Below are 24,267 nucleotides of genomic sequence, written 5' to 3' on the forward strand. Positions count from 1 at the left end.
AAAATTTTTAACGGCGAAAATTTTTAAATTGCGAGGACGAGGGCATCTAGCTTAAGTGATACAACCCTCTCAAGTCACCTCAAAATGATTATGGTAATCATGTACTTGGCATCCTATTTCCTTTTCTTATGCATTCCTTTTCATTTTTTTCTTATGTTCTTCCTTTGCTAATAGCCTATGGCTAAAAAAAATACTCATCACCAGCATGGGCTAGGTGACCTACCACCTTTTGTCAGAATTAAATAATAAAAAGTTATTTTCAAGTGACAGTGAAGTACAACGCTAAAACTTAAAGTGAATATAAAACATTTGATATATAAAAGGGACTGTCCTCTTCTCAATACCTTGGTCCAATGCTGAAGTTTTAGTAGGCCTACTTTTGAAAAAGCTTCTGATTGAAGAGCTGTTGTGATTCACAAGTTGTTCTTAAGGAATTGGAACAAAATGTTAAACTTCAGCATTAAAGCAGGATATTGAGGATAGTTAAACCCTTTCATATAGGCCTACCAAATAATTTCTTTTTTTCAGGTTTTAATGTTGCTCCTTACTTTCAGTAGAAAAATTGGTTTTTATCTAATTTTTGATAGTTTTTTTTTCGATAATATCAGGAATTCTGCTACCCTCTCCAAAGGAAAATCCCCCCCCCCCACAATCAATTCATTAATGGAAAGTTCCTCCTAGGCCTACATAAAATCCACAGGTAATGTTTTAGTTACAGGCTATTCAGATAAGTCACCTCTTTAGTCAAAATTGCATCCTGAATCCAAATTTAGCATTCATTTGAATTGGAAATGAACTTTAACCCCAACTGTATATCTGCAAATTTAAGCTAGCCCTATATCAATACACATTAGGGGAGAGGATAAGGAGAAAGCTCATTTCTGGTAGAAATAGATGTTAAATTTGGATTCAGGATGCAATTTTGACTAAGCTGTATAGATAAGTATCTTTCTTATCTACCTCAATAGTCCATTAATGTAAACATTACCCAAATCCTACCCCCCCCTCAGTAAATTACCCTTGGCCAATTCAATTCTTGCTGCAAAATCCCCCCCTGGAAATCACTTTTGGAGAATTCAGTCTGAAATATTCTCCTTAGCACAGGCTACTAAAAAAGACTTGCTTTTTATTTTATTTCTGATTGCTTTTCAATTCTTAGGCAAGATACCTAGTACTTGGCCAGCTAATCTGCTCTTTAACATCTGAATCATTATAAAATTTCTATTATACTAACCTAGAAAGTTGATTGTTTCACTATTGAATGTTTCAAAATCTTCTTAGAAATTGTGTGATTAGCTTGAATATTTTAATCATATACAACACTCACAATTTCAAATATAGTAATAGACTACAGTGGGGCCTAGTCTTGGCCACACATTTAAAGCTTGAACCTAATCTTAGAGAATGTTGTCTAATTTTTGACACAGGATCTTAAAGTTATAACATCATATCCTCATCATAGACAAAGTCAATCATGGGTAGATTCTATTGAAGGAAAGTATTGTGAAATAGAATAATTATATTTAAATAGGCTAGGGTATAGAAACAACATTTGTCTAAATTCAAATGTTTGAGAACCAGATGTTTTTCAAGATTTTAGTCAGTCAATCCCAACTAGTCTAGTCCTAACCATTAGCTAATTGTAACTATCTAACATTATGCACATAAGGTCCAAAACTAGGAGCCTTCTGTTATGTATAGGAATTACTTTTTAATCAGGATATCTGGACAAGATTAGGCACTGGCTGAGTACTGGGTGCCAGAGATCTCTATGTGGAAATTTAAGTATTTGCTTAGATAGTAACCTGGAGATAAGGAAACATGTTAAGAAACAATTCTTACTTCATAGTATGCAGAACTATCATAGTTAACACATTTTTATGCAACCCCATTATACTTTATCCCTCCCCCTTGATGTACAAATATATAGCCAAATCATATAATTCCTATTTATTCTCAGATTACATGTCAGTTGTTTCAACCTGTGTACTGGTATATTGAATCAACTGTGATGAAGTAAAAACTGGAAAAACAAGTTACCAGTGGCATAATACATTGAAAAATATATAATTTGAGCTATATTTGCACATTAGAGGGGGAGGGGGTTGGTGGTAAAGTTTAAGAAGGCTGCATGCAAGATGTGTTAGCCATAATTATTCTGCATATTATGAAGCAAGAATTGTTTTTTTTTTTTGTTTTTTTTTTAGCACATTTCCTTATCTCCAGATAGCTATCTAGGCATTCCCCATCCCTCAGGGGAAAGTTTCTCCCAGAGAAAATTGTTTCTCAGGGAATTTCTCCTAGTGATCATTCCCTTATGAAGAATTACTCCCCCCCCCCCAAAGAAAATCCTCTGGAGAATTCCAGCCCTGCTGAAAATTTCACTCAGGACATCTATTTAAAAAAAAAAAGGTTGCAAAAGAGAAAGTAAGACAAACAAAATGCATTTTGTATATGCATTCTATGGAATTCCCTGTCTGTAACTATACATTTTTATGCAGAAAACTATAAATTTTTGTGTAGAAAATCCCACTGATCTAAAAAAACAAATGTCTGTGTTCTTTCCTATAACAAATCCTGCATATAAACAATCTTTAAATTTCACAACTTGCAGTCCTTTCCATGGGAACTATGGTTGGTCATGTCATCCCCAAAGACATAGTTATTGGACTTTTCAACTATGCTGAACAAAATGACCATTTCAAAATTTTGATCAGACAACTTTGAGGTAAAAAGGGTGTGGAAGGGGGTTAGCCTCCAATCTTTGTCACTTAAAATGGGCACTAAAACTTCTAATTTTCATTCAAATGAGCCCTCTCCCAATCTTCTAGGACTATAGGTTCAATGCTATCACCTTGCAGAAGAAAAAGAAATAAAACAACAAATAAATACACATCCACAATCTTTCTTCTGGCCAAAAATACAAATGTCCATATTTTTACAGATGGCTGCTAGAAACCTCTACAAGTAGGGTTTTTTTCATACACTAAATTTGATGGTGAGATTTCTGCTAAGATTCCTTGACTTCTAGTAGATGTTTCCCCCTTTTTAAAAAATATTCTCAGGTGCGTAGCTTCTGAAGAGTTTCTTTGAATTTAATCAATCTTGCATGTTTAGAACTAGCATAAAAAAAAACAATTCTGTTAATGCACCTTTTAATGTCAAAATTCTGTTTGTTAGAGTTTCAGTTACTTTTGGGCCAAATTGCTCCTTGCTTAAAGTTTATTTCCATGAGCTATTTGATAGTTATGTCTTTTTGATCCTCAAGACCCTGCTGTTTTTGTGGTCCTTGGATGAATTAAACTGAAAGACTTGACATAAACTTAGCTGCTGGCCTCTCCAACAGGAAACACTAAAATATTCTGAAATCCACTTTAAAAACTCAAAAAATTTTTACTTATGTCATTCCTAAAATCATATCATTTCACTTTATCCCTCATCCTCCCTAATGGTCAAATATGTACCCTAAATAGTTTATACATAATGGATTTTTTTTTTTAAGTGACTCTTTTCTTTGAACTAATTTGCCAGCAAACAAGCAAAATGAAGAATTCATTGAGTATATGTAATTTGAGCTATATATCTGACCATCAGGAGGGGTAGGGGTAAAGTAAAATCATGTATTTTTAGGATCTAAGGAATTTTTTTATTAATGTTTGATTGGAGAGGGGGGCACCATGATTAATTTTGCCCTGGGTGTCAACAATGATGGGAATGGCCCTGAATCTAACAGTACTACTTTTATCTGTTTAGCATATTTCCTTCAGAAGAGACAAACTATTACATATTTGCCCATTCTTAACATGTGCTCTTCTGAACAAATGCTCTTAATGGCTCTGACAAGGGTAGGGCAGGAATAGAAGGCTGAAGCTCTGAGATGGGCTGGGGTCTGCTCTGTTGTAATGTCCTTTTTCCCTCCCTATCCCTGACAGAGAAATCCTACCTCCATGGTATCAGAGTGGACATTTCACAAGTTTTCATAACCAAAAATGTGATTGCTAAGAACACTTGAGAATGACCTTGAGAATTGGTCCCCATTGAGGAAATCATAGACTAATAAATGACTCAGCATTTGTGCTGGTTTCTAATTAATGAATAATTCTTCTTGGTTTGGTCTGTGTTGGGGGAAAGGCATTTTTTGGGCCAAGTATTATGGGTTGTTTTCCTGGAATAGCATAATATTTGTAGGCATTAATATATAATGAATTTGAGTTAATAGGCTTGAGATTGTCTGTGAAGAATTTTGACTCTTGTTCATAGAAAAGCAGTACCAAGTGTACAAAATTAGGCTTTTACCAAGATGGTCCCAGGATTGTACATAGCCTCTATTCATACTAGAGGTCTCAAGGACTGCTTGCTGTCTTGTTCTAAAGCTGGCTTGAGCACTTCATGTCGACTTGAGAATATATATTTGTGCCAGTCCTGCACTGGCTCGGGAACCTTTGCTTTTCCTAAGACCATGATAATTTCAATGATTTAAAGAATATAAAAATTGCAACTTGGAATTTTACAATGTTAAGAAAAAAACACTATTGTATTGACTGAGGAACTCACATGCTTCAAACTAGGCTTATCAAGAGCTTCAGAAATTCATATCCCAAAGGTAGGAATTTATATAGAACTTATTTAAGCATAGAATTATGGGCTGCATAGTTAGAAAGTAGGGCTCATGATGAATAAGGAAGCTGTGAAGTCTTGTTTAGGTAGGGAAGATATCAGCAATAGGAAGCTAGCTGCTCATTTTATGACCTAAAAGTATGGAGTATTAGACACAGTAGTATATACCCATGTATAACCAGCTGATTGAGGTAGCAGTGACTCAGATGAATTTTTTGTACAGCTACAGGAACAAATGGACTGGGTCTTAGGTAGAAATGGGGCATTTTTATTATGGGATTTTATTTCCAGGTTAGTAGAAATAGGGATAGATGGCTATCCTAACCTTGGTAAATTTTGTGTAGGGAAAGAAAACAGTATTGGTTACAGACTGCTGCAATTACTTTGGCATAAAAATCTGGTTATAACCAATATATTATTTGTTCATAAAATTACCCATAAGTTAAGGTGGCATTTGTATAATGGTGAGATAGCTAATCTTATTTATTCAGCTATTGTAAACTGAAGACTGGCAGGATCAGTACAAAATATTAGGGTATCTAGGAGTGCTACTATTGATGCTGAAAGTTAATATCACCAGTGACAAAGGTTATTCTTAACCTGAAATTTAGGAAGGATAACTACCTTCCAGGAAGCTGTGACATTGGCAGACACCAGCTTCAGAATTTTTGAGAAAAAATTCCAGGAATACTCAATTACTAAACTAGAATACTAAAATACTAAGTTGAAGATGGACAGAGTAATTTTAGGAAAATAATTTGTGAAGCTGCTGAAGGTATTCTAGAGAAGAAAGTTAGAAACATAGAAAGGAAAATCAGTGAAAATGCTCTATGTTTAGTAGAGAGGAAGAGTAGCTTGTACAAGAATTATTTCAGTGATAGATCATATTGAAATAAGAGATATGTAAGGAAAGCGGAAAAATCACAACAATATAAATTAAAGAGGTGTGAAGTGGAGGAGGAAATTACTGAAGATCTGGAAGATGCAGCCAGATGGTATAATAGTAAAATTGTATATTGGCATGTTAATAAATCGAGAGGGAAAAGTCAGTTTGGACTCTTGCAATTAGTGATAGTGAAAGGGTTAAAGAGAGATGGTAGAACATTTAAGAATGCACTAAACCATGAAAGGGTTGCAGGAAAAGATATAGCCTGGAAAAGAGTTAAAAAGTATATGACACAATGGATGTGAAGGATCTATTTTATGAAGAAGGGTTGGTAACAATACTAAAAGAATTAAAAATGATAAAACTCCAGGTGCTGATAGTATTGTAAATGAGTCCTTGGAAAGAATAAATAAAATTAAACTGAATATTTGACAAATAATGATATTAGTCACTGAAATTTCAGCAATTCAAGATTTTATTACTCCTTAATTTTTATTTTCAATGTTTTAATAAGTACAAAGAAAATATTCGTAATATGATTAGTTTTCAGTAAAGCACAAATGATTCAGTGGGCTTAAGACTTTTACAGTTAGGGAAGGGGGCAGTAGCCAAATTCTTGTTTATAGTGAAATTTGTTTGCTTTAAGCTTGATTTACATAATCAATTTAAGTTTTACTTGTTATAAGGTTTATTTATTTACATTTTTACCTGTTATATGTTTGTTTGCTGTGATTGTTTATTTAATGTCTGTTCCTTTTGGGTTTCGTTTATTCTTTGATAGTAATATCTGGTTGTTTTGAGTTCGAATTATTATAAAAAAAATTTTCTGCTGATCCTTAGTTTAATATGGCTTTTCCATTTCTTTGAAAAACTTCTTATTTGAAAGTGTTTTTTTTTAATAATACAATATCGCCGATTTTTTTATTCAGTCATTTTGAAGCTCTGTTTACTGAGTTGATTTGTTTACCAAGCTTTTGTAAAGGAGGCCAGTTCATCTTTGTATGTGTCTGTTTGGGGGGAAGGGTCCCCAAAGCTGCAAAGAGTGTTTTTTTATGCCCAAGTTTTCAATGCTTAGTGAACCTTCAGATTAATATAGTCATCATGAGTACTGCCAGAAAATTTTCCAGGGGTTGCAAGTGCTACCAAGAGCTTTGTTTTTACCAAGATTTAAATAGGAATAGTTATCATGTTCCTATTTTTAGATTTATTTCAATGTCCTTGTGTTCCGAGAAAGACAGAGATTGATCCCTGCCAGTATCTATGGGAAATCTATGACAAACAAATAATTTTTATAGACTACCTTCAAAACTAGGAAAAAGAGTCTTGATCTAACATTTTGATCTCTCTAAGTAGAAACCCAGACTCTGTAAAACAGAGTTTTGAATATAACATGGGCCAAAACAGAATAAGACAAATGTGCAAAATTTATTATTTTTAAAGTAACTCCACAAAGGCTATTAGCATATGTAAGCCTACGAAATTGTTGAAAAAGGGTTGCAATCTTGATAAAAAATATAAAAAGAAATCCAATTAGGCATGATATTCGTAAAGCAATTGCTGCAAAATTTCAAATTTCTTTTTTTTAGATAAGAATTGTCACGCAGTTACGCATGCTCATTTATTTTTTCCACAGGGGTAATTGTATTGAATCAGTAGTAGCAAATTATTGAGAGGTTTATTTGACTCAAAATTTAAAGGGAAGGTTATAATTCTATTCTTTTGGCCTGGAAGATTAATACTTACTACTAACATCTAAAGAGAGTGGGGCTCGTGTCAGCCCCTGCCCGATTTATCTTGTTGAATAAAAATAGAAATCAATAATAGCACTGCTTATTTTGAATCAGTGCAACAAGCATAGCAAAATACTTTTTTTTTTCTTATAATTAAATAGTATGTTGAATAGCCATTTGACTTCAAGCAGAAAGTAAGCATTATTATTTTAAGCTAAACTACTGGAAAATACAGAAGCTGACCACTTAAAGAGTTCAAGATAAATAAAAAAAAAAATCTTTCTGATGAAAGTAAAGAGCAAAGTTAAAACTTAAAATGACCAAAATTTCTGCTTTGCAGTTTATGCAAAATATTTTTGAAAGCCAGTTTCAAATAAGCTGGCCCAGGATATTTTTCTATTTTTGTAGAATTCTGAAAAACTAGGTTTCTGTTGAAAACGCAAAACTGATACAAGCAAATCAGGATTAGAAGCAGAAAAATCCATAAGTTGCCTGCAGAAAATCAAGGAATAGTCCACAAAGCTCTCAATAATCTTTTATTGTTGGCCATGAAACCAAACAAGTAGTTTGGCCGATTGCATAATTACAGGGGCACCATTTAGGGGGGGGGGCTGATGTAAAACAAAATGCATAACCCCTAGATTTTGAAGAACAAAAGTTTGAAAATATGCACCTCCCCCTCCAATTAGATTCTGAAAAATACTTTGTTTGTGTATCTTTATTCCCCCTTCCCCTGAATTTTCATGAATTGGTGTCTGCATGATGTAACAGTTGAAAGGAAAGAATTTTTCTTAAATTGTATCACAATTCTAAGGAGAAAACCTGGTTGACAAGTGGAACATACAGTTTTTACTTATAAAACTTTAGCTAAATATTTTTAAGCAGCATAGACAAATGAAACCTAGTTTTTTTTTTAATCGAATTGGTTTTAATACGTAAGTTATATTTTCAGTCGTCAATTGTTGAAGGATGTCGCCTTTCAGTGAAAATGAGAAATACAGATGATTCAAGTAAGTTCTTTTTTTATGAGGGACTCCAAAGCCAAATCAGTCAATATCACTTTTTTAATGTTGTAAATTGGTTAATTTAACTAGGCCCATACTTTAAATTAGATGGACTAAAATGTAGCTGGTTCAAGAGTAGGTTGAAATATTCCATTCTGGGAAGTTATGAATGATTAAAATTAAAATATTGTTTATTCAGTTTTTGTTTATTTTGCAATTTTTGTTTTGATTTATTAGATCTGTAATATTTGCTTTATACTTCAAGCAAGAATATCTAGTATCAGTAGGTTATAAGAACGGAAACAAACATCATATATAACCCAACGGGTTTCCCTTGGGGCTATTGAATGATTATGTAAGTGTTCTCTTTCGTTTTCTTTTATCCAATTTAGTCTTGTTCTGCCATATACAAAAGCTATTAAAAATGAACGATATAGTAGAATTTAACTTTTCCTCGTTCCCAAGTTCTACAATCAGAAAAATATTTGAAACCTAGTTTGAACAGAAAGCTGTGCTCTCGAGCCCAGACTTGAAAAATTTGACGTCTAGAGTGGGCTTCTCATCATCTGGACAATGTATTGAAGGTGAATTTGAAAAAAAAATCATTCTCCTAGATCTGTAAAAGGAAGGTGAAAAAGTACAAGGAAATTCCAAACTGAATAAGATGTAAACCAGTTGTATTTCTAATTGAAACAAGAAGAAAACCAATTGGTTTTGTGACCAACTTGACTAGCAAAGATGTGCTTCGCTTCATCTACGGATTGTATTCAATTTGAACAGAAGGGATCAGGGAAAAGGGACTTTTTCACCTTTCTCAATCCTTCCAACTGGAATAGAAAAGAAAAAGGTGGGATTAGCACCCTTACACAGTTTTAAACCGTTACGCATCACACTGTGCTAAGAGAAGGCAAAAGAGCTTGAAGTTTAAAGGTAAAAATAACTTGTGGGAGGTATCGTAATTCCCGCTTTCGAAGCAAAACATTTTGAACTTTTTGTTTTCTAAGGAAACAAGTAGTTTTCCTTTTTTCCATCAGCATCAAATTTGGCTCACTTTCGTATCCGTGTAGGGATGAGTGAGAAATTAAGAAAGTTGAGGTTGTTATTCCAACTCCTTAACAATTTACATATATACATAGACACATTTACAAACTTGAAAACTTCTGAAAAATGCTTTGTTATAATTTTCGCCTTCTTCTGTGAGTATTGTAAGACAAAAAATGGACTGAAAAGACCGACTAAGTTGTTTTATTACAGGAAATGTTCTGTATCTGTATCCTGAATTTTTTTTTTATGTTTTTTTTTTTAATATATAGATATTACTTTTTCTTTCTCATGGAATAGTGATCTTCATCATAATGTAGTTGTAATTTCTAGTCAACTCCACTATTGCTGTTTTATTTAGTTTTTTTTTATTATTTGGCATCTGCATTACAGTTATGCTGGCTAAGAGGATTGAGGTTCTTTGGAGACTGATACCCGAACTTTAAGCTGGGTGTTACAAACATATTTACCTATAATATTATTTTTAGTGTTTCAGATCCCGTTCTCCTGGATAGATTCTTTATACGTGTCTGGTATTTGCTCTGCACATATATCTGTAGATAAAGGATGTCTCACACGTTTCTTTTTCTAAAGAAAAAAAAATTCTGAATGTTAGAGGACTCCATTTCAAAAACAGAACCCTCTTTGTAGATATGTCAACAGTTCTCTGGCATTTAGTTTTCCCAAAGACAAAAATAAAATAAGAACTGAACGGCGTTGATTTTTCTAATAGGATGTCTGAACGTATAAATTCAGCTGCAGAACTCCTCTTGTAGATATGTCATCACATAGAGGCTGGAAATGTGGCGTCTCTTTTTGAATGAAAGAAATGACGGTAGGCAATATGTTTTTTGGGACATTCCTGGGCTTAAAAATTTGGCAGCAGAATTTCCCTTGTAGATATTTCCAAGGATTGTCTCTGGCTTTTCTTTTTTCTAAAGAAATAAAACTGATTGTAAAAGGATTGGTTAGGTGGTTGGTTTTCTATCGGGATTGTTGAACTCAAATTCAAATGCAGAACTTCCCTTGCAAATTTGTCATCGCCATTGAAGATAGATATCTCTGGTGTTTGTTTCTGGTAGAAAAAAAATTACTGTAAAAAAATTGAACATGCAGCTCTTGGGATTTATTATGTTCAGGGGGGATTTCTGAACATTTGGCATCAGTAGTAGCACTTACCTTGTAGATTTGTCAAAGGTGTAGATTCGGCAAAGGTGAAAGATGTCTCTGCTGTTTTTTTTTTTTTTTTTTTTTCTGAAATTGAACAGGTGGTGATTTTTCTAATAGGATTCCTAGACGCGTGAATTTAACTGCAGAACTTCTCTTATGGGAATGTCATTTTCATGGGGGATGGATATCTCTGGTGGTTCTTTCTGGAAGAAGAAATATACTAGAAAAATTGAACAAGCGGTCCATTTTTTTGGGGGGTGGGTGGGTAATTCCTCAAATAAAAATTCTACAGCAGAACCTTGTTTGTAGGTATGTCCAAAGGTGAAGGGTGTCTGCTGTTTCTAATTTCTCAAAATACAAAAATGATGGTAAAATAATGGAACAGGCGATGATTTTTATATTGGGATTTCTGAATCCACAAAGTCAATAACAGAATTTTCCTTGTATATATGTAATTTTTATTGGGGATGGATATCTCTGACTTTTCTTTCTGAAAGAAAAAAAAATGAACTAGCAGCACCATTTTGGAGAGATTTCTGAGCATAAAATATAGCAGAACATCGCTTTTCCGAAGGTGAAGGATATCCCTAATGTTTTTATTTCTGACGATAAAAGCAAAATAATTGTAAAAAAAGAAATGAATAGCTATTACTCTTTCTACAGGGATTTCTTAACATAAAAATTCAACGAGAGAGCATCCCTTGTTGATATGGATGGAAGTCTGATGCGTTTTTTTTCCTGAATAAAAAAGGACTGAGGAGAAAGTGCGTTTTTTTGTGATTTTTGAATATAACAGTTCAAAAGCAGAACTACTGATCTCTTCAACTCACCTCTTATACTAAAAGAGGATTAGAAGAGAAAGAAATCTAAGGTCAAAGAGTTTTTATGCCATTTGGGTACAAAACTTTTTATTTTACAGCCTTTAAAGGGAAACAACGTAAGTTATTTCAATACAATTTTTATGCTTGCATTTGTATATTTCAATTTTCTTTTATTTTTTGTCCATATTTAATGTTTATTTTCTGCAATAGTTTTGGCTACTTGAAAATATTCAAAAGCAACAAAAATAAATATAGGAAAGATATGTTTATCCTGGGATATAGCAGAGCTTGCAGGGACATAGTTTCTGGATAATTGATCAAAGGGAAATGCTTATGGTTTTTTTTTTTCTTTCAAATCGCTGATATTTGCTTTCTTCTTGATTTTTGTCGTCCATTTTTCGCACGGAAGTAGTTTATTGACCCCCTTCTCGCCTCCCAGTTCCCCTTAGGCCCCCAAATAGTAAGTATTCTGGGACACAGGAGGGAAGAAGTCGCTGGTACTTAGAAACATAGCGCATATCCTAGGATTTGATTTTATTTGTATGCAAATGTTTATTTATTATAATAGTAAACATATTTAGTTTTTCCAAGATTCTAAATCCCTCAACAGTATGTTCCCTTATAAGATGATATTAATTTACTGTATATTTTTGTTTATTTTGCAGTGATTTTGAAATTTTATTTAAAACACGGTAATGATTTAATTCCAATATGTTAGTAATTCCAAGTATGGTTTTTGCAGAAATTTGTCGTCATTTGTGCTCAGAACCGTACGGAAATTATGTTTTCGTAATAATTGAAATCACAAGTATGTCCAGTGCAAAAAAAAATAGTCATCTTTCATTCCCAAAGCTGCATGGAAAACGTTTTCGTGTTTCCGTAGTGTAGGTGATCATTAGTGTGCTTGTCCTAAAAGTTGTAGTCTTTCGTGCTCACAGCTGTAAGAAAGTTGTTTTCAGGTTTTCACAGTATTAGTAATCACAGGTGTGCTTTGTGCTAAAGTAGTCATTTTGCGTACTGACAACCGTACCAAAATTATTTTCATATTTTCATGACATTATTAATCACAAATATACTTCGCTTGAAATTTTCATCATTCGTGATCTCAGCGATATGAAAAATGTGTATTTGAGGCGGAAAAAATTAATTAAATTTGAAAATCAATAAATGTTGGGTGGAAAATCAGTAAAAAAAAAAAAAAAAAAAACATTAGCTAAAGACATATGGCACCAAATAGCTTAAGAAGTTGTAGATCACCTTTGAAAATGTTGCTGTCTTTTGGAGTCTGCCAATTGTCAGTGTCTGAATTTTGGTGACGAAGAGTGTTGCAAAACGTAACTGATTAGTTTTGTGGATCTTTTTTCACGGTTTAACATGGCGACACTGGCTAAAATATAATATTACCCTAAAATCTTCATAATTTTGAAACAACCAAAAGAAAAATCCTTGAAAATCTTGGTTTTCAATTGTGAATAGACCCCAGGGGGCTCTAGGGAACAAGAAAACGTTTTTACTTTTATGTTCCTAGCACTTTGAAAACAAGGTTTAGTGCCAAAAAAAATGTAAAAAATTGTCACCAGTAAAACTTATTTTGTTAAAAGTTAGTTTTTTTTAGTTTCCCCAGAAATTAACTTTAGAAGAAAAAATGTATCTTAAGATTTTAACATACACCCAAAAATATTTTTCTTGCTCAAGCAAATAAGCAAATACTAAAAACTTTGAAGATGTTCTCTCTCCAATGATAACTAATGCATAGAAGTTAAAATCTGCCATGGGTCTTGTATTCTTTTTTGTGCTTTTACTCTCTTCTTTTTGCATGTTTTCCTTTTTTACTATTGACTTTGTTAAATCGATCTTCGAATAGTTCAGTGAAATTATTTGTGGCTTGACCTTGTCCTAAATCAATCCCCATTTCTAGGACTTGCTGAGATCTTGGGCATAAAGGATATTAAAGGACAGAAGTACTACTATGTTCACTATATTGACTGTAAGTGTTTATAATCCTTATACCTTTTTTTTATTATCTTTTATCGAACCCCCCTCGTGCGACATGGGGACATAAACAAAAATTCACAATTTTGCCGGCCAACCGGTCAAATAAAGTCAAATAAAGTGAAAAAGCTGAGAAAGAAGGGAAATATCCAAACATGATAATCAGAATCTACTACCTACTGCTACCAAAAACTAACTGCTGCACCAAGCCATCTGAGGCCAAGACAGCTGTACTTTTTCCTCCTTTTCCCCAATCTATTCAGGGCTTTGCTCTATGCGTCCTCCCATGATATCCAATTTCCTTTAATTCCTTGCTTATGAAGGTACGGCTTGCTTTTCCTTTGGACCCAGATGAATGGCCAAAGGGAATAACCTCTGACAATCTGTCATCCTTTACATGTAAACATGTCTTAGCAATCTCAGCCTATCTTTAACGGATACAATTTCTCATAGTCAAGAATAGATTCAAACTAAATGGTGCTGAAACTGACCCCCCCCAAAAAAAAAAAAAAAATGACACTGATAGAACTTACAAAATAGTGACGTATATTGAAGCACAAATGAATTTGAAAACTGTTTAGTATGTACAGAATGCGGTTTTTTGTTGTTATTTTTTTGTGTTTTATTTTATATTTACTTTCTGAAAAAAAAATTACTAGATTATATTGTAAAAATTACTACAAAATATTACCTACAAAGTTATATTTTATTTTCGTAACCTGTTCATATGTATCCCCTATTCTTCCTTCAGTTTTGCATTTCTCCCTCAAAAGTTCGAACAGTAGACAAGGCCAAGTGAAAAAAATTCCTATCTTATAGTCAAGAATATATTCTAACTAAATGGCCCTCGTACTTACAAAAAAAAAAATAAACAAAATACTGGGCTAGAAATTACTAAATACTATCGTGTAATAAGGGACAGAAAAATTTGAGAAGCGTTTTGTGCGTACGGTACGTAGTTTGGTCTATCTTTGTATTTCCGTCTTATATTTACTTTTTCATCAAAAATGGTGGTAATATGTTCTGATGTAAATTCTATTCTTCTTTCAGTTTTGCCCTTACCTTTCATAGTTTTTCAGCCGATTTTCGTTTAGCATGTCAGTTTACAACCATTTCTTGGTGAATATATTTTTGTGCTGGTAAAACTACTGTTTGCGTTATGTGGGCTTGCATTTTGCCAGAATTTATTACCTTGGAAAACGCGTTAAATTTTAAGCAAATCGTCTTTTTTTGTCACTATCGCCTTCTCCACATAGATAAAGCTAAAATATGAGTCCTTCTTTCAGGGGCTTCTTAGAAATAAGAAAGGAAATCCCGTTAGCGCCTTTGCATTAGACGAATTTGAGAATTTTTCTTTTTTGAACGGAATCTCTTAACCTATATTTTGTTTTTGATCTTTTATTTAGTTGTTCATCCTAAATGGTGGTAATATGTTTCTTGGCTTATCACTGCTGGGAGGAAACTTTTTCAAATTTTCAGATCAAACTGTTGTCGACAATACCAACTCATAACCTGTATAAGCGTCTCACGGAATTACTTTGACAGTTTTTTTCTATAATGACTCAAGTAGTTTTAAGTAGCCTGTAAATATGTTTCTGCCTTCATCTTGAAAGTTAAGCTTGGGTTATTGGCAATTTCTAATCCGAAGGAAATCCTATCTAGTAATTCTCCCCCCCCCCCACCAAGCTTCTTCCCCTAATTACCAAAAGCCTTAAGCTCAAAATAAAGATACGGAAAATAAACCAAAGCTCTTTGTCTAAAAATGTCCAGTAAATCGGGATAGTTTAAAGTCTGACTTACCTATCTTAAGTTCTTCTCACTTTATAACGCACACTAATAGGCTTTGATTTCATCCAGATAGTTATGGTTGGGCTATACTAAATATTTTAAATGAAAACGAATTCCCATTGAACAATCTTGCTCCATCCCCTTGCCCTAATACCCAAAAGCCCTAAGCTTAAAAATAAAGTTTTAAATAGTAAATTGAGTCACTTCAACTTAAATTTTACTTTACTTTACCCCTTGAACTAAAGATCCATGTTTGAAAAACGCCTAGACAATCAAGATAGTTTTGCTTAGTGTCTGACTTAACCTTGTTAAGTTCTATTACTACTAACAACTCACTGCAACACCAAGCCGTCTGAGGCTAACATGAGCTACGCACGCTTTTCCATCCCCATCTATTCTAAGCCTCCCTCTTTACATCCTCTCAGGAACTTCTCATTTCCCTTAAAGCTTTCATTATGACATCCTCCCACACCAACCGATGACAATCTGCTTTTCGTTTAGCCCAAAACGGTTGGTCGAAAACAACAATCTTTGGCAATCTGTCATCCTTTATCTGTTGAGCGTGCCCTATCCATCTGAACCTTTCTCTCATTATAACCCTAGAAAGCTGGATTAAACCACATTTTTTGTAGAGCCTGCTGTTTGAATTACGGTCAGTTAGTCGGGTACTCAATAATCTGTAGGCAATATCTCTGGAAAACGTCTAGCAAACCTTCCTCCGTTTTTTGGTGTGCCCATACTTCAGAACCATATTTGACCAATGTCATCACTTTAGCCTCCAATATTCCAATCTTGGATTGAAGACTTATCTTCCGATTCTTCCGAACTTTTTTCAGCTGTGAAAAAAAAAAAAAACTTTGGGCCTCGGCTATTCAACTTCTAACATCTTCAATGTACTCACCGTCTTTGCTAATCATACTACCAAGGTAAGTGATGCTGTCCACTTGCTTGGTCCTTTTGTTATCCAACGTCTCCTTTTCATCTTCACTTAGCCCATTCCTAGCCTTAGCGACTTGGTCATATTAAAATTTGCTTTCAAATCTATTCTAGCACCTAGAACTCGCAAAAACTCTAAGAATTTATTCATTTTGCTCACACTTTTGTCTAGGATGCTTAAATCATCCGCATAATCTAAGGCCAGAAAAGTTTTATCTATTTGATTCCTGTGTTCTTGAAATATGGTGAGAAATCAAAATAGGGTTTTTAAATATGTTGTTGCTCGACTTTGGATGCTTCAAAATTCTTATGTAAAACTTGGCTGTTAAAAAAATAGTCGAAAAATTTGAAAATTATTATAATGCCCAACTGGGCAACTCCCATTGAACAGTATTTATCAACCTAAAATTGATACAAAATATTGCGAAAACTAAAAAAATCATTGAAAAAATGAAAAAAAATCAATGAAGTTTAGTCAAAATCTTAAAACCGATGCGAAAAGACCTGCATAATAGATATTAAAGTTAACATATTATTAACTTCATCGATTTTTATTAAAATCAATGAAAATATATCAATTATTCTATTACTACTACTATTGCACAAGTCAAATAAAATCGCCCGACTTTTTGTATGCATTGTGTTTGATTATTCCATATTATGCTGCCTGGAGGTAGATGGTATTTTGGATCTGAAGAAAAAACGTAACCGTGTGAATCTTTTTATGATATACAGTACTACTGCATAATGAATAAATTCCGCTTGCCCTCCTCCGAAAAGAAATATTTGTGACTAAAGTTTCTCGCTTTTAGTCAATAAGCGTCTTGATGATTGGGTTCCTGAGGACTATTTGGACACCCGACGGGTTCAATATCCTACAGTGGACAAAGATGTGGTGCCGGCCACGCCATCTGGTATGACTAGTCCCAAAAGAACGCAACCACCATCAAGATGTGATAGTCCAGACTCAGCTTTTGGATCTTCGCCTTTAGTGAATGGCCCAAACGTTCTTCAAGCCGCCTTACAGAAGAGGAAGAAGAGGAAACTGGGAGGAGCTATGCCTGAACCAGAGGTAAATAAATCTGGGATTTTCATTTAAGAATTGTTTTCTCTTCGTATTTTCGTTCTTTTTCTCTTTTGGATAAATCTTTCTGTTTCTTTTTTTCCTTTTTGAATCTCGATTTTGAACCTGAGTACTACTCAGGTTTAAGTTTTATATTGTTCTCATAACTTCTACCTCATTTCTTGTTATAATTCTTCATTTTATTGTCTTTTGGTTTGTTAATAAATGACCAAAGAAACGAGCTGTGTATATTCTGTTTTTAATATACCGGGAAACTCGTTTAAATTATGTAATTTAGTTCGCGTTTTGTCAAATTTCTCTTTTCGTCCTAAAATTATTATTTTTCTTTATTCAGGTTTTAGTTTTATGATGTTCTCATATATTTTAACTCGTAATTTCTTGTAAATATTCATTTTATTCTAACCTATAATTTATTATAATTCTTCATTTCGTTTATTTATTGTTGTATAGTCTTTTGATTTCAATGAGAAGCAAAACGAGGTATATTCCGTTTTGAATGTACTGAGAAACCCGATCAAATAACAAAATTTCAATACTTGTTTTAAATTTTCACGCAACAGTTGTGTTTTTTGTTTGGACTCGGGTTTCAGTTTTATATTGTTCGCACATCTTTAAATTTGTAATTTTTATGACTATTTATTCTGTTTTTTCTAGTATTTTATGGTAAATAGGAAAGATGGGGTACATATGAAGGGGCTAGGACTCACGATCGATAAGGAAGATTCCAAGTTATGCTTAGGCTGAGAAGATATTAACGGTAGAGTTCAGTTGCTCACAATATCATTAGAAAATCTAAGATATTTGTCAAAATTATATATCACCTTTCAAAACTTCAGAGCAGTGGTAATAGACTGATGCAACTTTCAAGAAGATTTTCTTCTGAAAAATCAGATTTTCTGCGGAAGATTCCACAACCGTTTTCCAAAGGAATTGTATAAGGGTAATTTTATGTACCCGTTGAAACTGACCGCATATTTAGCAATATATCGTACGAAAAATGTGGTTCCATCGCATTTTTACGTTCTCGTTTTATAAACGGAAAATTACACTATACCAAAGATATTGCTTTTTGGCCATCCATCTGGGGCCAAAAGAAATCGGGTCGTTCCCGGATGGGGTGGAAAAGGGTAATCAGAAAGGGCATGAAACCTCAAGGGAGAGAGTAAAGACAGAAGCTTTGAAAATATACGGTTGAGGTGATTGTACACCTGTGTTGGTCTCGTGTGCTGCAGTTAGTTGTTAGTAGTTATAGCAGTAGCATTATTTTCATATTTATTAGTGTATTAATATATGACTAAAACAGTTATATTCTAAAAAAGGGCATATTCTATTTTAATAAACTGTGAAAGTCGTTTTGGCAATTTAACATTGAATAATTTTTATATTGTTGCTTCAATATCCAGGCGTCATCATTTTAAACCAATAAGAGCTTGCAATTGCTTTGATTTGTCAAAAGTGGTAATTCTTTCTCTCTAATTCTTTCGACACTTGTTAGAACGATGCTCTAACGGTGATTGGGATGCGATGACGCTCGTGGTGAGGACTTGATACTATCTATAATTAAAGCTTTAAACTGAAATGTTTGTACCCAGACACCCGATTCAGATTTCTAAGTTGCTTCACTCGTTTTATGCGGATTCGATACCTTAAAAGATCACCCTGTATCGTCCATTATAATTTTTTTTTTGTTTGGGTGGCCGAACTATTTAAAGTTGATGGGGTGGTTTTGCCGTAACTTTTAGAGCTTGGATAAGAGATCCGAATAGACAACAGAAAACTAAAAGTCAACATCTACTTTCCAAGAAGTCTTAGAAAAACCATTTAACTTTTCTGTTTTGTGCCTTAAATAGAGATATTTAGTTTTAATGGAACTCAGATCATTAGAAAGTATGACTTTTGTCTTTTCGATTAAACGAAGAAGAATTTTCTTTCTAAAGTTCAAGAAAGGTCAGCCCTTAAAACTGTTCTAGCGTACCTGCTTGGTAAACGCTAAAAATTAGCACGAAGGAAATATCATTTGCATAAGTTTGCATCTTTGGAGGTTCCATGTGGTGCTACCCGCTTGCCTACATTTAAACAGGCTTAAGCTAGCTGAAGTGAAATTGGGAGTAAAGAAAAGAAGGAGAGTAATGACAAAAAAATTAGGGGGAAACGAGAAATAATATTTTTGAGAAAGTACAAAGTAAGGACGGAGATAAATATGTTGTTAAAGTTTGGGTATTATGCTCCAGAAAAAATAACAAATAATTTTAGGCTAGATCGGAAGACATGATATAGAAGAAGTATCAGACAGTAGGATAAAATTGACGTAAAGAAAAGAAAGGAAGAACAGAATTAAAGATGTCATCAAGTATAAAAAAAAGACAAATCTCTTTACTCTTTTTTGTTGTGTGTTGTCTTTGTTGAATCTGTATATTCCCTTACTCTTTATTCCTATATTTTCTTTTCGTTCTGACTAAGCATATATTCATTTTGACGAACAGGTTTTTATGGCACTTGGTATTAACCAAGTGACATATAGCGATCGCAAATTCTGTTGGTCTGTCGGTCCCGGTTTTGCTACTTTAGGCACTTACAGGTAAGCTAGGACGATGAACTTTGGCAGGCGTATCAGGGACCGGACCAGATTAAATTAGAAATAGTCGTTTTCCCGATTTGACCATCTGGGGGGGGGTGGGATAAATCCGTTCTATTTGGGGTAGTTGAGGGGGGGGGTTAATTCTGAAAAAATAGAAAAAATTAGGTGTTTTTAACTTACGAACGGGTGATCGGATCTCAATGAAATTTGATATTTAGAAGGATATCGTGTCTCAGAGCTCTTGTTTTAAATTCCGACTGGATCTGGTGACATTGGGAGGGAGTTGGGAGGGGGAAACCTAAAATCTTGGAAAACACTTAGAGTGGAGGGATCGGGATGAAACTTGGTGGTAAAAATAATCACAAGTCCTAGATACATGATTGACATAACCGGAACGGATTCGATCTCTTTGGGGTAGTTGGGGGAGGGGTTAATTCTAAAAAATTAGAAAAAATGAGGCATTTTCAACTTACGAACGGGTGATCGGATCTCAGTGAAACTTAATATTTAGAAGGATATCGTGTCTCAGAGCTCTTATTTTAAATTCCGACCGGATCTGATGACATTAGGGGGGGAGTTGTGAGGGGGAAACCTAAAATCTTGGAAAAGACTTAGAGTGGAGGGATCGGGATGAAACTTGGTGGGAAAAATAAGCACAAGTCCTAGATTCATAATTGACATAACTGGAACGGATTTGATCTTTTTGGGGTAGTTGGGGGGAGGGGTTAATTCCAAAAAATTAGAAAAAAAGAGGTATTTTTAACTTAAGAACGGGTGATCGGATCTCAATGAAATTTGATATTTAGAAGGATATCGTGTCTCAGAGCTTTTATTGTAGATTCTGAACGGATCTGGTGACATTGGGGGGAGTTGGGAGGGGAAAACCTAAAATCTTGGAAATCACTTAGAGTGAAGGGATTGGGATGAAACTTGGTGGGAAAAATAAGCACAAGTCCTAGGTACATAATTGACATAACCGGAACGGATCCGCTCTCTTTGGGGTAGTTGGGGGGGGGCTAATTCTGAAAAATTAGAAAAAATGAGGTATTTTTACTTACGAACGGGTGATTAGATCTCAATGAAATTTGATATTTAGAAGGATATCGTGTCTCAGAGCTCTTTTTTTAAATCCTGACTAGATCTTGTGACATCGGGGGGAGGTGGGAGGGGGAAAACTAAAATCTTGGAAAACACTTAGAGTGGAGGGATCGGGATGAAACTTGGTGGTAAAAATAAGCACAAGTCCTAGATGCATGATTGACATAACCGGAACGGATCCACTCTCTTTAGGGTAGTTGGGGGGAGGGGTTAATTCCGAAAAATTAGAAAAAATGAGGTACTTTTAACATACGAATGGGAGATCGGATCTCAGTGAAATTGATATTTAGAAGGATATTGTGTCTCAAAGCTCTTATTTTAAATCCCGACCGGATCTGGTGACATTGGGGGGAGTTTGGGGTGGGGGAACCTAAAATCATGGAAAACGCTTAGATTGGAGGGATCGGGATGAAAATTGGTGGGAAAAATAAGCAGAAGTCTTAAATACGTGATTTACATAATTGGAAAGGATCCACTCTATTGGGGGGGGGGGGGGGGTAATTATGAAAAATTAGAAAAAGTGACGTATTTTTAACTTACGAAGGAGTGATCGGATCTTCATGAGTCTTCATATTTAGAAGGACCTCGTAACTCAGGTCTCTTATTTTAAATCTAAACCGGATCCAGCGTCATTGGGGGGGGGCAGTTGGGGGCATGACTAGAAATCTTAGAAAATGCTTAGAGTGGAGAGATGAGGATGAAACTGGATGGGAAGAATAAAAACCTGTCTAAGATACGTGACTGATATAACCGGACCAGATCTGCTCTCTTTGGTGGAGTTGGGGGGGGGGGTAATTTTGAAAATTGAGGTATTTATAACTTACAAAAGGGTGACCGGATCTTAATGAAATTTGATATTTAGAAGGGTCATAAAGCTCTAATTTTAAATTCCGACCAGATCCTGTGACATTGGGGGAAGTTGGAGGGGGAAACCGGAATTCTTGGAAAACGTGAAAATTGGGGTATTTTTATCTTACGAATAGGTGATGGGATCTTAATGAAGTTTGATATTTAGAAGGAATTCATGTCTAAGAGCTCTTATTTCAAATCCGACCAGATCTTTTGACATTTGGGGAAATTGTGGGGAATCTTGGAAAACACTTGGAGTGGAGGAATCGGGATGAAGCTTGGTGGATAGAATAAGCAAATGTCCTTGATACGTGATTGACGTAACCGTACTGGATTCGCTCTCTTTGGGGGAGTTAGGGGGAGGGGTACAGTGATTTGGTGAGTTTGGTGTTTCTGGACGTGCTAGGACGAGGAAAATTGGTAGGCGTGTTAGGGAGCTGCACAAATTGACTTGATAAAGTCGTTTTCCCAGATTCGACCATCTGGGGGCTAAAGGGAGAGGAAAAATTTGAAAAAAATTAGGTACTTATAACTTACGAGTGGGTGATCGGATCTTAATGAATTTTGATGTTTAGAAGGATATCGTGACTCAGAGCTGTTATTTTAAATCCTGACCGGTATCAAGCCTCTGATTTTCCTTATAAATCAATCTATTGATTCTTAGAATTTTGTTATAGCTCATTCCATATGAGCTCTTGGTTCGTAGCTCTTCTTGCCTCGTCACAAGTGCCATATGAGCTCTTAGCTCTTGTTTATTTTAGGAAAAACTTTTTTATCTGTTTCTTTCTTTTCTATCACTTTAGACACATTTCGCTTGACTAAACATCTTTTCATAAGCTTTCTTTTTTCATGAACATCTTTCATGATCTTCCATATGAGCTCTTAGCTCTTGTTTATTTTAGGAAAAACTTTTTTATCTGTTTCTTTCTTTTCTATCACTTTAGACACATTTCGCTTGACTAAACATCTTTTCATGAGCTTTCTTTTTCATGAACATCTTTCATGATCTTCCATATAAGCTCTTGGCTCTTATTTATTTTAGGAAAAACTTTTTTATCTGTTTCTTTCTTTTCTATCACTTTAGACACATTTCACTTGAATCCGATTTTTTGAAAAAAAAATATTCAAGCTAAAATTTAAACGTCCGAATCGGTAGAAATTTGTGTAATTTGTTATTTAATTTTTGTTCATGTTCAAAGAGCAATCTTTACTAAGATTTTTCTTCTAACCTGTCAATTACAGCTACAATTGCTCAGACTTCAGATGTGTAATTAAGGTGTTAAAAAAAATACAAAAAAAGAAATACCTTCTGTTTTTTTCTTCTGTTAGGACACCCGATCAGAAAGTGGCTCACCTGTGCCTGGGGCAGCTCCCAGGACGTCCGGCTCCTTGGTTAGTAATCACGACGATGTTGTTACAAGAATAAGAAATATAGAGATGATAGAGCTTGGAAAGCACAGAATTAAGCCTTGGTATTTCAGTCCCTATCCTCAGGTAATACTTTCTTGAATCGCTCTATTCGTGTAAAGAAAAGTGTTTCATTTTAATTTTGTCCTTTGTTACTTATATAAAAGGTACTAGGTATGGAAATTAGTTTTGAATAAACTCCAAGCTCTACGATGCTTCAGTACCCTACTATCGGTGAAGACAAAAGGAGAAACATCTCTGCTTCCCATGTGAAAAGGGGATTTTATCTGTTGCTCAAGTGGACAACTGTAATTCATGTTTTCGTCTATGGTTATTTCAATGATGCAGTTCTCGTTTCGACTGGACCTTGTTTTTGATAGGTTTCAGGCTTCTTTTTTTCAACAAATTTGCTTTCTCAATAAACTCTTATCCTTAAGATTAATCGAAATCATAGCTACCATTCCTGAATCAGCTTCAAATGGCGATTCTTTGTAACTTGACAGTTTTTTTAGTTTTTTTTTAATGCGTTTTTAAGTTTTCGGTTACTATGTGGCAGAGATTGTTATTTTCTAGGTTGTGTCTAAATGCCGAAACCGTGAAAAATAACAGAGAGAACCAGTCCCCTGATCACCTTGAGATTTTCTGGGGAATTAGACATTTAGATGTGTCGAGTAGAAATTTTTTTTTTTTTTTTTCAACTTTGAATTGAAACTAAAGAGCTCGAAGAGTGCTACTAGATATTTCTACTAGAACTAAATGAAAAAAAGCAAACAGAAAATCTAAAAAAAAAAGCAAATTGAAGAAGGAAAAACTGAAAGAAAATTGTGAAAAAATGAGTTGGTCTACCTTTCTGTTGCTGGTGAACAAAATTTGGAGAAAATGCAGATTATACTCAAAATTGAGAGAATTTTCAACTAAGAAAAAAAGAAATAAAATGCACATTTTGGTGAGAAACCGTCAAGCCTGCAGCTGTACAAAAGAAAGAAAACAAAAAAGACATGAAAAACTTTGCTAAGTGGGAAAAACAAAAAAATTTAAACCGTGAAAAGGGAAAACAGTCGGCAAAGGCAAAAGTAATCTAACATGAATGAAAAAAGTATAAACACTGTTAGATTAACGGTCATAAAAAAACCTCTATCCTTCCAAAAAAAAGTCCTTAAACTAATAAACGGTAAAAAAAAAAGTCAGAAGTTCTAAAGACATCTTAAATATCGAGCTCTTACATGAATAGAGTTTCAGCTTCTTGCATGAAGAGTATAAAGATGA

The 24,267-nt window shown here is 34.3% G+C and overlaps 1 protein-coding gene across 2 annotated transcripts in view; it reads left to right on the forward strand.

Annotated features, from left to right (window-relative positions):
* Positions 1-24,267, forward strand: part of LOC136026258 (histone acetyltransferase Tip60-like) — a 45,360-nt gene that overhangs the window by 256 nt on the left and 20,837 nt on the right. Inside the window, exons 1-5 of one of the 2 annotated variants that reach the window (XM_065702639.1) lie at positions 10-93; positions 8,186-8,243; positions 13,188-13,256; positions 16,798-17,057; positions 22,924-23,088. In XM_065702639.1, coding sequence (XP_065558711.1) covers positions 85-93; positions 8,186-8,243; positions 13,188-13,256; positions 16,798-17,057; positions 22,924-23,088 — 561 coding nt within the window. In that variant the 5' untranslated portion in view covers positions 10-84. Of the gene's footprint in view, positions 1-9; positions 94-8,185; positions 8,244-13,187; positions 13,257-16,797; positions 17,058-22,923; positions 23,089-24,267 lie in introns of those variants that run through there. The other variant, XM_065702638.1, reaches the window with a different exon arrangement.

Source organism: Artemia franciscana, chromosome 4 (genome assembly GCF_032884065.1).
Source record: "Artemia franciscana chromosome 4, ASM3288406v1, whole genome shotgun sequence".
In the NCBI taxonomy this organism is placed as follows: Eukaryota; Metazoa; Arthropoda; class Branchiopoda; order Anostraca; family Artemiidae; genus Artemia; species Artemia franciscana.